The sequence below is a fragment of the Ahaetulla prasina genome, chromosome 2 (genome assembly GCF_028640845.1).
Source record: "Ahaetulla prasina isolate Xishuangbanna chromosome 2, ASM2864084v1, whole genome shotgun sequence".
Taxonomy (NCBI): domain Eukaryota; kingdom Metazoa; phylum Chordata; class Lepidosauria; order Squamata; family Colubridae; genus Ahaetulla; species Ahaetulla prasina.
Genome location: NC_080540.1, coordinates 105,270,236 through 105,283,269, shown reverse-complemented (window position 1 = coordinate 105,283,269; position 13,034 = coordinate 105,270,236). Strand labels below are relative to the sequence as shown.

The following is a 13,034-nucleotide window of genomic DNA, read 5'->3' as shown; positions in this document are numbered from 1 at the left end:
TCTTACGCTTTTTTAAAAAAAATGTCCTACTGTGGCCAATTTATTTTATTGTTACAATTTGATCAATGATAGTCACAAAAGGTTTTCAGAGAGATCAGTTAAAAATATTATTGTATTCCAAATATATAAAGGTACAAATTATTACAGTAAATAACAATTTCTTCCCTGGTAGGTGGTAGAAATCTGAAATATTCTGTTTATTGTAGGAAAGTGAGCTGAATCACAGGTTCCCAGATGTTCTAACAGAAGTCTCTCTTTGGAGAGCAGCTTCTGATTGCTTCTCTCTGTGAGTCAAAATGTTCCACAATCAAACCTGAAGCCTCAGTTGTCCTATTATGATAGTGTATTTCCCAGAGTACTGTGTGTCATTTCATTTACTGTATGTTCATTTCATCCTGAAAACTTCTGAAATTGCCCTTCTAGAAAGAAATTTGCTTTTATTATGTAATAATAGGTGCGTCTAGTATTGTGAGGTATGACATAACCAAACTCAGAAATAGCAAGTTTGAAAGGAGGGTGGGTGTGGTGGACCCAGAATGGTGGCATAAAAGGTGTGTAGAATTTAAACATAGTTCTAAATCTATTATTATATAACCTTATGTTACTCTTCCCTGGGTGTGTGGGAAAAGGAAATCAGAGGGTTTTCTTAAATAATTTGTGCCTCCTGAAATAAAATGAAGTGAGGAAACACGCTACAAGATAAATAATTAATGAAACAATATGACAATGGTTATTGATGCACTTGTAATTTAATGGAAGAAATACAGTGTAAAATATTTGAATCTTTGAATCCAAGTAGTAAAACTTACTTGGGAAGCTGTCAAAGTACATTACATGCCTTAAGGGCCTAACAGATCTTACAATCTTCAATATAAATATTTATGCAAAGTTGGTTGAGAAGGAAATGGTATATCTTTTAGACCTCTGAAATTTTGCCCCGATTGAAAAAGATAATGATAAGCCACAATACTTTTATGCTGTTTAAAACTGTTAATTTGAAAGTACATAATACTGTACTTTCAAAGATTGCAGATATAGCTTCCTATAGATTTATTTTTTTAATTTAATTTTTTTAATTTTTTTTAATAATTTTTATACACATTTTATAAACATTTTTATAGATTATAGACCTCTAATTCTGCTTTATAATCCATCACTGTTATTTGAATTTCCTTTCTTGAGGAATTCAAATGACAAACAAGAAAATATAGTTTCATCTAAATTCTCCAGTATAATGAATATAGTGAAACCTTGATTTAGTGAACTTTGATATAATGAGCTTTATTTGCCATAGATCAAATATTTGCCATGGTATATGTAATTTGCACAATGTTATTATATACAAATGGTGTATATATATATTTGTTATATACAAATCATTCGATAACATGTTTTTGTATTTAACAGATTTTATGAAAAAAGAAGAGGATGTCCCCTCTTCCAAATTAGGCCATTAAATTAAGGTTAACTGTGATAATTTATGTGATAAGAGTACTATGTTATCTAGGAATATAAGAAATAGTAGTTTGCCAGCCCGCTCAGCAAGTGACTTTTCAGAACTTTAGACAATGTTGTCAAAGCATACCTGAAAAAGCCAGTGACAGCATCTGGGATATTGCTGACAGATTTCTGTTTTATAGTGAGCTATTATGTAAAATTATGGTAGCTCCTACTAACGGATAGGCTATTACTTTTTTTGCTACATTCTTTTCATGAACTGCCGAATATGAAATATTTTCAATGCGCTTCTTTGAAAACTCCCCAACAGTAGTAACAAACTCAAAATTAGTCATTCCAAGGGTGTAACTGCTTAATCTAAACCCACTCCATTTCCTGCAGGTGGGTTAATCTATATTCTCACCTACACTTGAATGTTGTTTTCAGCAATAGAAGAAAAACAATTAAAACCCACAGTCTTAGGGAGGGAAAAAAACCCTGTGGATTCATGTGGATTATTTGGAAGCAATGTCTTAAATTACTACAGAGCATACTGTATCACTGATCCTTTTTGTAACCTAGAATTATAACAATTAGCATCTCTGTCTTTTGAAATCAACTTTTTAAAATCAGTAGTAAAACAGTGAATTTTTAATATTCTTCTTCCCCTTCCAAAAAAAACCCCCAGTCCTTTTTTTCACAAGACAAAGAATGCACAAGGGGAACTGGATGTCCTTAAATCTATATAATAATAATTAATAGTGCAGATATAATCTTTACCTCGTTGTGCTTTAAAAGAACTTAAGATGCAGTGCAGTGTATTGAGGACATGTGTAAATAATGCCAAATGGCACAGCAAGTAACTATCTTATCTGCCAAGTCAGGATCAGAAATTGCTTACAAATTTGAACGATGTTGAACTTTAAAATATTTATTAAATTTATATTTATATAGAAAGCATTTAATTAAAGTAAATATAAGCTACACATATGTTTGTGGCTACATATACCAGAAGTAATACAAACTTTAAGCATGGACTAATTACAAAGATTTAGCCTCAGTTCTCAGTTATTTATTTTATTGATAGAGACATAAGCCAATATTGCAAACATAATTAGAATAAAATCCTGGAATTCTAGCAACGTCTGAACATGAATTTTAAGTTCTTCATTGATAATGTTATTGGCCTGCAGTTACTTTATCCTAAACGGAAAAATAAAATCTTTTCTACTGTCAGTTATTAATAAAACACTTGATGGCATAGTCTGAGTGTGTCTCTGTACACTTTGTATACTTCCAAATGTGGATAGCAATTTCTAGTTTCAAGATTCTAGATTGCATAAGATAACCTGAGTAAATGAGGCTTTTGTCATTGTAACATATTGGCCAAAAATCCAATACGATCCTTATCATCAGCAGAGAATGCTTCACATGGTACTATTTCAATTAAGGTTAGTAATCTAAAGTCCAGTTTCACTATCTTACTGGGGAAAAAAACCTGTATAAAAGCCAGAGTTGATCAAAGCAATGATGGGTAGGAGAAGTCAATATGTGTAAATGGTCACTGCATATGGAAAATGGCATCTTGTATATTTCTGAAACTAAAAGGAAATACATATTAATGACGATGACTTGATTAATTGAATGTATTAACTCTGTTATAGCTGTCTACTCTGTTAGACTATGAAGTTTACAAAATCTGGAAACAAAAACGACACATACACAGGGAGCCTAGTATAAAACAATCAAAACAATATGTCAAACCATACAGATATGATAGGAGTCTCAAACATACCTCAATAAACTCATTAACCCCAGGCCTGGTAACAGCACCAGGTTTTAAACCCCAGGAGAGTAGAGTAACAGAATCAAGATGACGAATGTATACAGGAAAATTAAACTATTAAGTTTAATTTTAAGTTAATTTTAAGTTTATTAAATGTATCAATGGACTTAAATGGATGTCAGAAAGTATGAATTGTAGATGCACATGAAAAAGTCCATTTCTGGATGAGAGTGCCATGTTGTGTTCCAGTGAATCTTAATAATGAAAAATAAGGAGTGAGTTTGGGTCAAAAATATCAGGGGAAATGGATGTGAAAACAGGATAAAAAAAGTCCATAAATATGATACAGCCATTCAGAGACTTATGAAAAAATGAAAATGGTCATTGACTATCTGCTGAGAAAAAGTTCTGGTTTTTTTGAATATGTTAATTAAGCATGTCCATTCCTATGTAGACCCAAAAAAAGAAATAACTCAAATATGTAATGAATATTGTTCATATTGAAAGATTGAGTAAATTAGTAAAGGATATGAGAGTAATGAGAGCTCTAAATGTGGGATACTGACATTTTGAAATAAAAATGGACATGGAAGAAAGGAAAATCAAAGAAGAAAGAAAGGAAGAGAAGTTACAAATCCTGTGGGGAAAATGATTTAAAATAGATTTATCTCTAGAATAATTGAAAAGTGAAAGCTGCTTGGAACAGAGTGAAAAGAATTATGTTACAGAATGCCACAGAAGAATGGAATTAGAGTAATGAAAATTTTGAAAAAGATACTTAATGGGATGCCTATTGAAAAATGCCATGAATGAAAAGTAATGCTTTAAGAGAAAGATTACTAAAAATGAGGAGGAAAGATTTTCTATAAAGAGAAATATTAAGATACATAAATATTGGCATAATAGTGGATAGTAAGTGGGGGCAGAAGGGGGGTGGAATGTGTGTTGAAAGAAGGAAAAGTGTTTAAGAGTCAAGTATCCAATCAAACAATTGGATAGGGGCCGTGGTAGCTCAGGCTGTAAGAAGCTGTAAGAAGCCTGTTATTAAAACACAGCAGCCTGCAATTACTGCAGGTTCAAGCCTGGCCCAAGGTTGACTCAGCCTTCCATCCTTTATAAGGTAGGTAAAATGAGGACCCAGATTGTTGGGGGGGGCAATAAGTTGACTTTGTAAATATACAAATAGAATGAGACTATTGCCTTATACACTGTAAGCCGCCCTGAGTCTTCGGAGAAGGGCGGGATATAAATGTAAATAAACAAAAAACAAAAAAAAACAATGCCAGCATATCCAGAGAATGTCATAATGGACAACACGTTCGAAGAAGTCAGAATAATATCTATGTCAAACTGTCATAAAATATTGTTAATTTCACATGCTAGTAAATTAATATTTAGGATCATTCAGTGTGGCTTTAAACTCCACAGGGAAAGGAAGATGCCAGATACTCAAGATAGTTTTAGAAAAGAACAAACAACAAGAAATCATTGCTGAGACATACTGGTTAATTAAGAAAATTAAAGAATATAAAAAAGTCATTTTGTGTACGGAAAGGCCTTTGATTGTGTCAACTTTGTGAGGTTTTGAAAAAAAGGTCGGAGAATCCCAGAACATCTCAGTGTCTTCAGGTGAAACTTGTATGCAGAATATGAAACCACAGCCTGAATGGTAAGGCATCGTGGTAAAAAAAACATGGACTAATATTAACAGAATAACAGAATAGAATAATAAAGTTGGAAGGGACCTTGGAGGTCTTCTAATGCAATCCTCTGCTCAAGCATGAAAGCCTATACTATTTCAGACAAATGGTTGTCCAATCTCTTTTTAAGGCCTCCAGTGTTTGAGCACCCAGAACTTCTGAAGGCGAGTTGTTCTAACTGTCAGGAAATTTCTTCTTAGTTCTAGGTTGGTTCTTTCCTTGGTTAGTTTCCATCCATTGCTTCTTGTTCTGAAGGCAGACCGAGAAGAAATGGATGGAAACTAATCAAGGAGAGAACCAACCTAGAATAATATTTATTTATTTATTTATTTATTTATTTATTTATTTATTTATTTATTTATTTATTTATTTATTTATTAATCACATTTATATACCGCCCTATCTCCCGAAGGACTCAGGGCGGTTCACAGGCAAATAAAAACATATAAATACAAGTTAAAATAACAATTAAAAAACTTATTCTACCAGGCCAAATTATTAAAAGCAGTATAAATAATAAAACCCATTTAAAACCAATAAATTTAAAATCTAATCCAGTCCTGCGCAGATGAATAAGTGTGTTTTAAGCTCGCGACGGAAGGTTCGGAGGTCCGGAAGTTGACGAAGTCCTGGGGGGAGTTCGTTCCAGAGGGTGGGAGCCCCCACAGAGAAGGCCCTTCCCCTGGGCGTTGCCAGACGACACTGCCTCGCTGACGGCACCCTGAGGAGTCCCTCCCTGTGAGAGCGCACGGGTCGGTGAGAGGTATTCGGTAGCAGTAGGCGGTCCCGTAAGTAACCCGGCCCTATGCCATGGAGCGCTTTAAAGGTGGTTACCAAAACCTTGAAGCGCACCCGAAAGGCCACAGGTAGCCAGTGCAGTCTGCGCAGGATAGGTGTCACACGGGAGCCACGAGGGGCTCCCTCTATCACCCGCGCAGCCGCATTCTGGACTAACTGCAGCCTCCGGATGCCCTTCAAGGGGAGCCCCATGTAGAGAGCATTGCAGTAATCCAGGCGAGACGTCACGAGGGCGTAAGTGACCGTGCATAGGGCATCCCGGTCTAGAAAGGGGTGCAACTGGCGCACCAGGCGAACCTGGTAGAAAGCTCTCCTGGAGACGGCCGTCAAATGATCTTCCAAAGACAGCCGTTCATTCAGGAGGACGCCCAAGTTGCGCACCCTCTCCATCGGGGCCAATGACTCGCCTCCAACAGTCAGCCGTGGACTTAGCTGACTGTACCGGGATGCATATTAAATATAAATAAGAACAAACCAGTAACAGTAAGTATAGTGACCTATATCTTAGAGTTGGCAATGAAGACATTGAAGTGATAAATTGACTAAAACAATAAAGGACTAGCAATTAAGAAATAGACTGCACATTAGCATTTGGTAGGTAGAGTAGCAGTGAAGCTGTTGGGAAAATATTCAGATACTGTGATGTGCTCATACCCAAAAACACCAGCACCAGAATTATACATCCTACAGTTTTCTTTGTGACACTCTGTAGAAGTGAAAGTAAAGCATGAATATTTTGTTTTGTGCATTCTGATATGTAATGGGTGTCATGTTTTTACATGCTTTTTTACAAGAAGAATGTTGGTGATCTCTTCAGTTGAATCTTCTGTATCCCATTGCTTATTCCCCTTATTTGATATCTGTCCTATGAACCAAGGTAACCTGACTCCTGCTAAATATAAATAAGATTGGAGCCTGGCAGTAATTTTATTATCCAAATGTTAAACTTTTCCTTCAGGACTTTTAAATGATGTCATTGTTTCCAGGATATGGTTTTGCTAACATCCTGTAAATTAAGTTATTATTGGAAAGGATGTGAGTGAAATTACTGGTTTGTTTATTATACAAATAGAATATTGGCGCTTGCATTTATTCATGAAAAATAGCTCATTGTCTTTTAATAATCTTAGGTTTTAAGTGTCTAATAGGTGGAAAATCTCTTAATTTTTTTTTATCCTGTGTTGACTTTTGTCCTCTGTTCTGTTTTATGATCAACTGTCAAACAGTTCTGAATGCATAGAGAGATACTAAAAAGATAGATAGATAGACAAAAATATAGAGGATGCATTGTTAATTAAATGTTATTCAAGACATCTTTGCAGCACATCAGTTAGCAATTAGACTGTTTCAATAATTCTCCTAGGCCTTAAACTGCTTTGTCAAATACATTATGGGATTGTGATGATACATCAGATATTTTGGGGCTACATATGAATTTAGCAATGGCACTTGTATACCGCTTCATAGTGTTTTACAGCCCTCTCTATGCAGTTATATATCAGAATATATCAGAGTGATTCTTAAATAGCTAGATTGAGCAGCTTTTCAGTAAAAGACAAGTCAAACTGTATAAAAATTTTTATCTTAGCCACCTAAATCATCAGAGATAGTCCTTATTTAGCAACCACAGTTGGGATAAGAAAATTGGTTGTTAAGCTAAGTGGTTGCTAATTGAGCGCTTATTTCAACCTCCTTTTGTTTTGCAGAGCTGCAAAGGTCACAAATGCAAGGATCAGTTGTCAACATTACTTTTTCATAGAATAGAATAGAATAGAATTTTTATTGGCCAAGTGTGATTGGACACACAAGGAATTTGTCTTGGTGCATATGCTCTCAGTGTACACAAAAGAAAAGATATGTTCATCAAGGTACAACATTTACAACACAATTGATGGTCAATATATCAATATAAATCATAAGGATTGCCAGCAACAAGTTATAGTCATACAGTCATAAATGGAAAGAGATTGGTGATGGGAACTATGAGAAGATTAATAGTAGTGCAGATTCAGTAAATAGTTTGACAGTGTTGATGGAATTATTTGTTTAGCAGAGTGATGGCCTTCGGGAAAAAACTGTTCTTGTGTCTAGTTGTTCTTGTGTGCAGTGCTCTATAGCGTCTTTTTGAGGGTAGGACTTGAAACAGTTTATGTCCTGGATGTGAGGGATCATCACCATCTTAACTGTGAACAGTTGCTAAATGAGGCTGTTGCTAAATGATAATTACCTGTATTAACATACAACATTTCCAGTAGTCACAAACAAATTAAAAGAAAGCTAAGGGTGTTATTATACTACATTATGTAATGCCAATTTTTTGGGATGAAACTGGGTGGATAGTTATTACTACTTTTCAAAAGGAAGAGAAGTAAAATATTTTTTAAAAAGTTTAAATTTTTACATTGGAATATGAGCAGCGATTTAAAATTAGTCTCTTATATTGGATTTAAAATAAATATTGATGCAATATAAATATATGTGTGTTGAGTTTTTAATCACTTCAAACTGAAGATCACATAGGGTGATCTTCCTTTTCTATTTAAAACCCAAATAGGGGAAATCTGAGTTGGTTAACACTATTCCATATGATACAAGAGATAACTTATTAGCTAAAATATTAAGTTGTCATTTTACAAACAAAAGCATTCCTGCAGTCCAGTAAGTAATTTGTAATGGCAGGACAGGGAATCCCAGTGCTGTTTCTTATACCATGGAGACGGTTTCCCAGTGTTGTATAGCAGATTTTTAGAGATTGTACAAGATGAAAGGAGTATCAAGAGATATTGTTTCTCCCTGTCCCCAGAGGGTGCATGATTCATAAGTAGAGTTTCATATGTGAACAATTAATAAATGTGAATATTTCATGTCTATCCACACTTTTACGTTCAGTAAACTATTACTTTTGTAAAAATGTCTGAGTGTTATTCAGGTTGAAGGGAGTTTCTTTCTCTGATGCTTGCTGCTTTCAATCAATTCTATATTAACATCTTATTTCCAGCATAAACCCAGTGTCTGTTCTTCCTTGGCTCTTGTTTTTGCAGTTCAGGAAATAATAGAACTGTAGGCCAAGAATAATGGCTTTATTTGTGTTTTGTTATGAAATATATTTTTATTGTATATTTCTCTTGAATTCGAGATACAAGTTGAGACTTTTCTTATTGCTGACAGACTAGTGTTTTAATATTTTTATTTAGATCCTCCCATGCTATGTAGCATATCAGGCAGAATCTTTTAAGAGGGGAAAGATTTATGAATCCTATTACTGAGTAGATTTGAAGTGCAACTTGTGAATTAATTGCTTACAGACGTACTTTATGTATAGACAATTATAATGACATATAGTCTTTTACTGAAGAAACTGTAGAACTTTGTATACATATATATTTTTCTGTTCCTGTTTATTTTTCTATTTATACTCTACCTCAATCCCTAAGGACTGTCAGTAGTCAATAGTCCAAGATCAATACTTCAAATTGCATGTGGAAAATATTGTAGCCTGTGAACTACTTAGCTGTGTGCACTTACTGGCTGAATTTTCTAGTGGCTTTTAAAGACAGCCCCATGTGGAGCATGGTAACAATTGTCCAAAGAGATGGTGATGAGGGTATCAGTTACTGTGGCAAGGCCCTCTTCTCTCAATAGGATTGCAGCTGGTGCACCCACAGAAGCTGGGTCAAGGCCTCTGGTTCTGCCTGCAGTTCCAGCAGGAGTTGGGAATCCAAGAGGGCCCCAGTTTCCTTGAGAAAGCATTTATATGGCCACCCTTATCACACTGCCTAAATTGGTGGGCATATACATGCAGTAAATAAATAATATTACTAGAGTGGCCTGGGGTGATAATATGAGTTGGGTATTTTTACTGTACTGATCATGCCAAACCCCAAAGTGCCAGATGACTTTTCCACTGGTTTATGTAGTCCTTAAATAGTGGGGGGAGTGGACTGATCCTCCCCACAAGTGACTGAAACTGTCATCTAAAGAAAGAGTATAATCAGTTCAGAAAATGCCTTCAATCTCCAACTCCTACAGCGATGGCGAACCTATGCCATGCGTGCCAGAGGTGGCACGCAGTGCCCTCTCTGTGGGCACGCAGCGCCCTCTCTGTGGGCACGCCAGCCATCGCCTCAGTTCAGCTCCACTATACATGCACATGTGCCTCCCGCTGCCTAGCTGGTTTTCGGGTCTCTGCTGTGCATGCACAGGGGGCGTGGTGCGTGCAGGGGGTGTGCATGTGTGGGGGGCAGGATGCATGCGGGAGGCTGCGTGCACAAGCGTGGGGGTGGGGCATGTGCAGGGATGTGTGTTCATGCATGGGGTGGGGTGCATGCAGGGGGGCAGGGTGCATGCGCAGGGGCCACGTGTGCATTGCATTTTGGGGTTTGGGTGCATGCACGCATATTCACGCACATGTGCACGTGCTTTGGGCACTTGGTCCGGAAAAGGTTAGCCATCACTGTCCTATAGGATACCCTTTCCTGTAGATACCTTGTTGATGATACAGAAGACAATTAAGGGGTTTAAAAGGACCCCAGCTCATCCACTCCGACAGCAGCAATCCCCAAAAAATACCATCTCTTTTCCATACCCCAGGCCTGAATCTTGACTGGGGAAGATCTATATAGTCTATTTCCTTGGATGCTCCCTAGGGAATCCCTAGAAATAAAAGAATGGAGATTGAATGTTAGTTATCTAATACCTCCGAGTTCAAAAAAGACATCTTAAGGAGGGGGTTACACCACAATTTCCTTAAGGATCATGGACAATGTCCCTCTTGCAATGAGGCATTATCAAGTGTCCTCCTTTCTGATATTCAAAGGAGCCAGGGGACTAAGGATATATTCCACAGGCAGAAATGGATCTTTTAGAATCTAGAGAATATCTTTTTCACATTGTCAGAGGACAAAGGCCAGAAAGACTCTCAGATAACATGAGAGTCAGTTTGGTCTAGTGCCGTAATCTATGGCATGCATGTCAGAGGTGGCACACAGCGCCCTTTCTGTGGGCACACGAGCTGTCACCCCAGTTCAGTTCCGTCGCGCATGCGTGCATGGCTCCTGCTGGCCAGCTGGTCTTTGGGTCTCTGGTGCGCATGTGCGGGGGATGGGAAACATACACGGGGCCTGCACGCACATTGCATTTTGGTGGTTTGGGCATGCGCATTCGCATGCGCACCCGCAGGCTTTGGACACTCGGCCTGGAAAAAGTTAGCCATCACTGGTCTAGTGGGTAAGACACCAGGTTAGAAAGCAGGAGACTGTGAGTTTAAGTCCTGCTTTAACCACGAAAACCAGCTAGTTGTCATTGGGCCAGTCACTCGTTCTCAGCCCAACCCATTTTACAGGGTTGTTGTTGTGGGGGAAATAGGATCAAGAAGGTATGTTGCATATGTTTGCTCCTTGAGTTATTTGTAAAATTAATAAGGGTGGAATGTAAATAAACAAAAGTATGTAATATCTATCTATCTATCTATCTATATCTATGTCTATATCTATTTATATATAACCAAATTTGTGTTTTGCTGATAAAGATAGTTTGTCGGGAAAGCGACTGCCTGAGGGCTCCTGAATTGGAGTTGAAAGGCGAAAGGGAAGCAGTATGCTCCCTCCCATATTGGGGCAGACCATATTGGGGCAGACCATATATATATAATATTCCTTTTTACTCTTACTCTTTTCATGTATTCAAATTATGTTTATACTTTTACCTGTTATCTTATATATGCTTGACAAATAAATAAATAAAAATAAAAAGAAATAAAATAAAATATATGATACCCGGTTATCACTTAGGCCCTGCCAAAATAAAATCAGGATTAAAACAAATGTAGGAGATTTTACTGACCTGTGGTAAACCTCAAAAATAGATTTTGTTTTCATTTTAAAAAATTCTTATTAATTTTCCCTATTTTGTTAATCAATTAAATAAAGCTAACACAAAAATATTCAGATAAGGACAATTATGAGTAGAATGCTGATCAGTCGATTGTCTATTAGTTTACACCCCCCTCCGTCCCCCTTTTTTTACAACCATGGAGGAACAAGGAACCTCTTTACTTTTGCTGTATTTATTCATTGTTTCATTACAAAAGTTTTCAGTCCAAAAATGGGTTGGTTTCTTTGAATACCTCTCCTATTACTTGAACATATTTCCCTCTGGGATGATGTAATTGTATGACAGAAAAGAAGAAAATAACCAATTTTATGGATATATTTTTTTATTCTTCTGGGCTTACTGCCTAATCGAAAGGATGAGACTCTAGCAGCATGGTTAAACTGAAGTTGCAGACTTCTGTGATTTTCAGATTTTGCTAGAGACTGATTATACCTTTTTGTTTTTCATCCTTTTTATAGTTTGCTTTGATTTCCAAGTGAACTCAGAAAATATTTTAATAAAGTCATTGGTTATGCTGCAGTAAAAAAAACAGAGCAAGAAGATTCTATCATCCTTGTCCAGTATAGATTTCAGAGGGAACTGTATCACCCTTACAGCCTGGGTAGCTCTACAGAAGAGGTAGGACTTCCAGATGTCCTTCAGAAAAGTTGCAGAACTAAAAAAACTCAGAGATTTGATGGAATTTGAAAATAACACACTAATTGAAACATCTGCTGGGCCTTCATTATGAACAGCTGGTGAAATATGACTTAGGAATCAAACAGATCAAAGGCTGCATGATTTATTGGCAGAAATATGTATGTATGTTTCTATTGGTAGAAATATGTATGCGGGAATGGGAATTTCAGTGGAAGAATATTACAGAATTTATTCTGAATATTAAAGAGAAAGTTAGTGTAAGATATTTTATTGTTGGGATAGATTCAGTTACAGCAGCAGTGAGTGCACTGTTGGAAGACCCACTTATGGGGCAGATTTTAAACAAAACTTGTCTTTTGCAAGAATTACACAACAGTTGCAGAAGGTAGCCTTCCAAGCCCAAGAAAAGATTTAAGATGTTAAAGACTGGTGCCCATATGTCTCCATGCACTCTCCCACTCATTCTTTGCCTGGTGAATCCTGCTGCACACTCTAGTACAGTGATAGCTAACCTTTTTGCCATCACATGCCAAAAGCAGGGGAGCAAAGGGAAGGTCGCACGAATGCTTGCCCACACCCATAATTCCATGCGCATGCAACACCACCCCCGTGCTCCCCTCACTTTTGGCATGCGATCTCCCCAGGCTCCAGAGCCTCTCTAGGAGCCTGAGGAGGATGAAAACGGTCTTCCCCACCCCCCTGGAGGACCTCCGGAGGCTGGAAACAGCCCGTGTTCCGACTTCCGGTCCCACTGAAAGTTGGCAAATGGGCCATTTCCGGCC

The 13,034-nt window shown here is 37.2% G+C and overlaps 1 protein-coding gene across 1 annotated transcript in view; it reads left to right on the top strand.

Moving 5' to 3' along the window:
* ERGIC1 (endoplasmic reticulum-golgi intermediate compartment 1) overlaps positions 1–13,034 on the top strand; it is an 84,791-nt gene that overhangs the window by 1,254 nt on the left and 70,503 nt on the right. Inside the window, exon 2 of the mRNA XM_058169435.1 lies at positions 207–286. Within this exon, the coding sequence (XP_058025418.1) occupies positions 207–286 (80 nt within the window). The remainder of the gene's footprint in view (positions 1–206; positions 287–13,034) is intronic.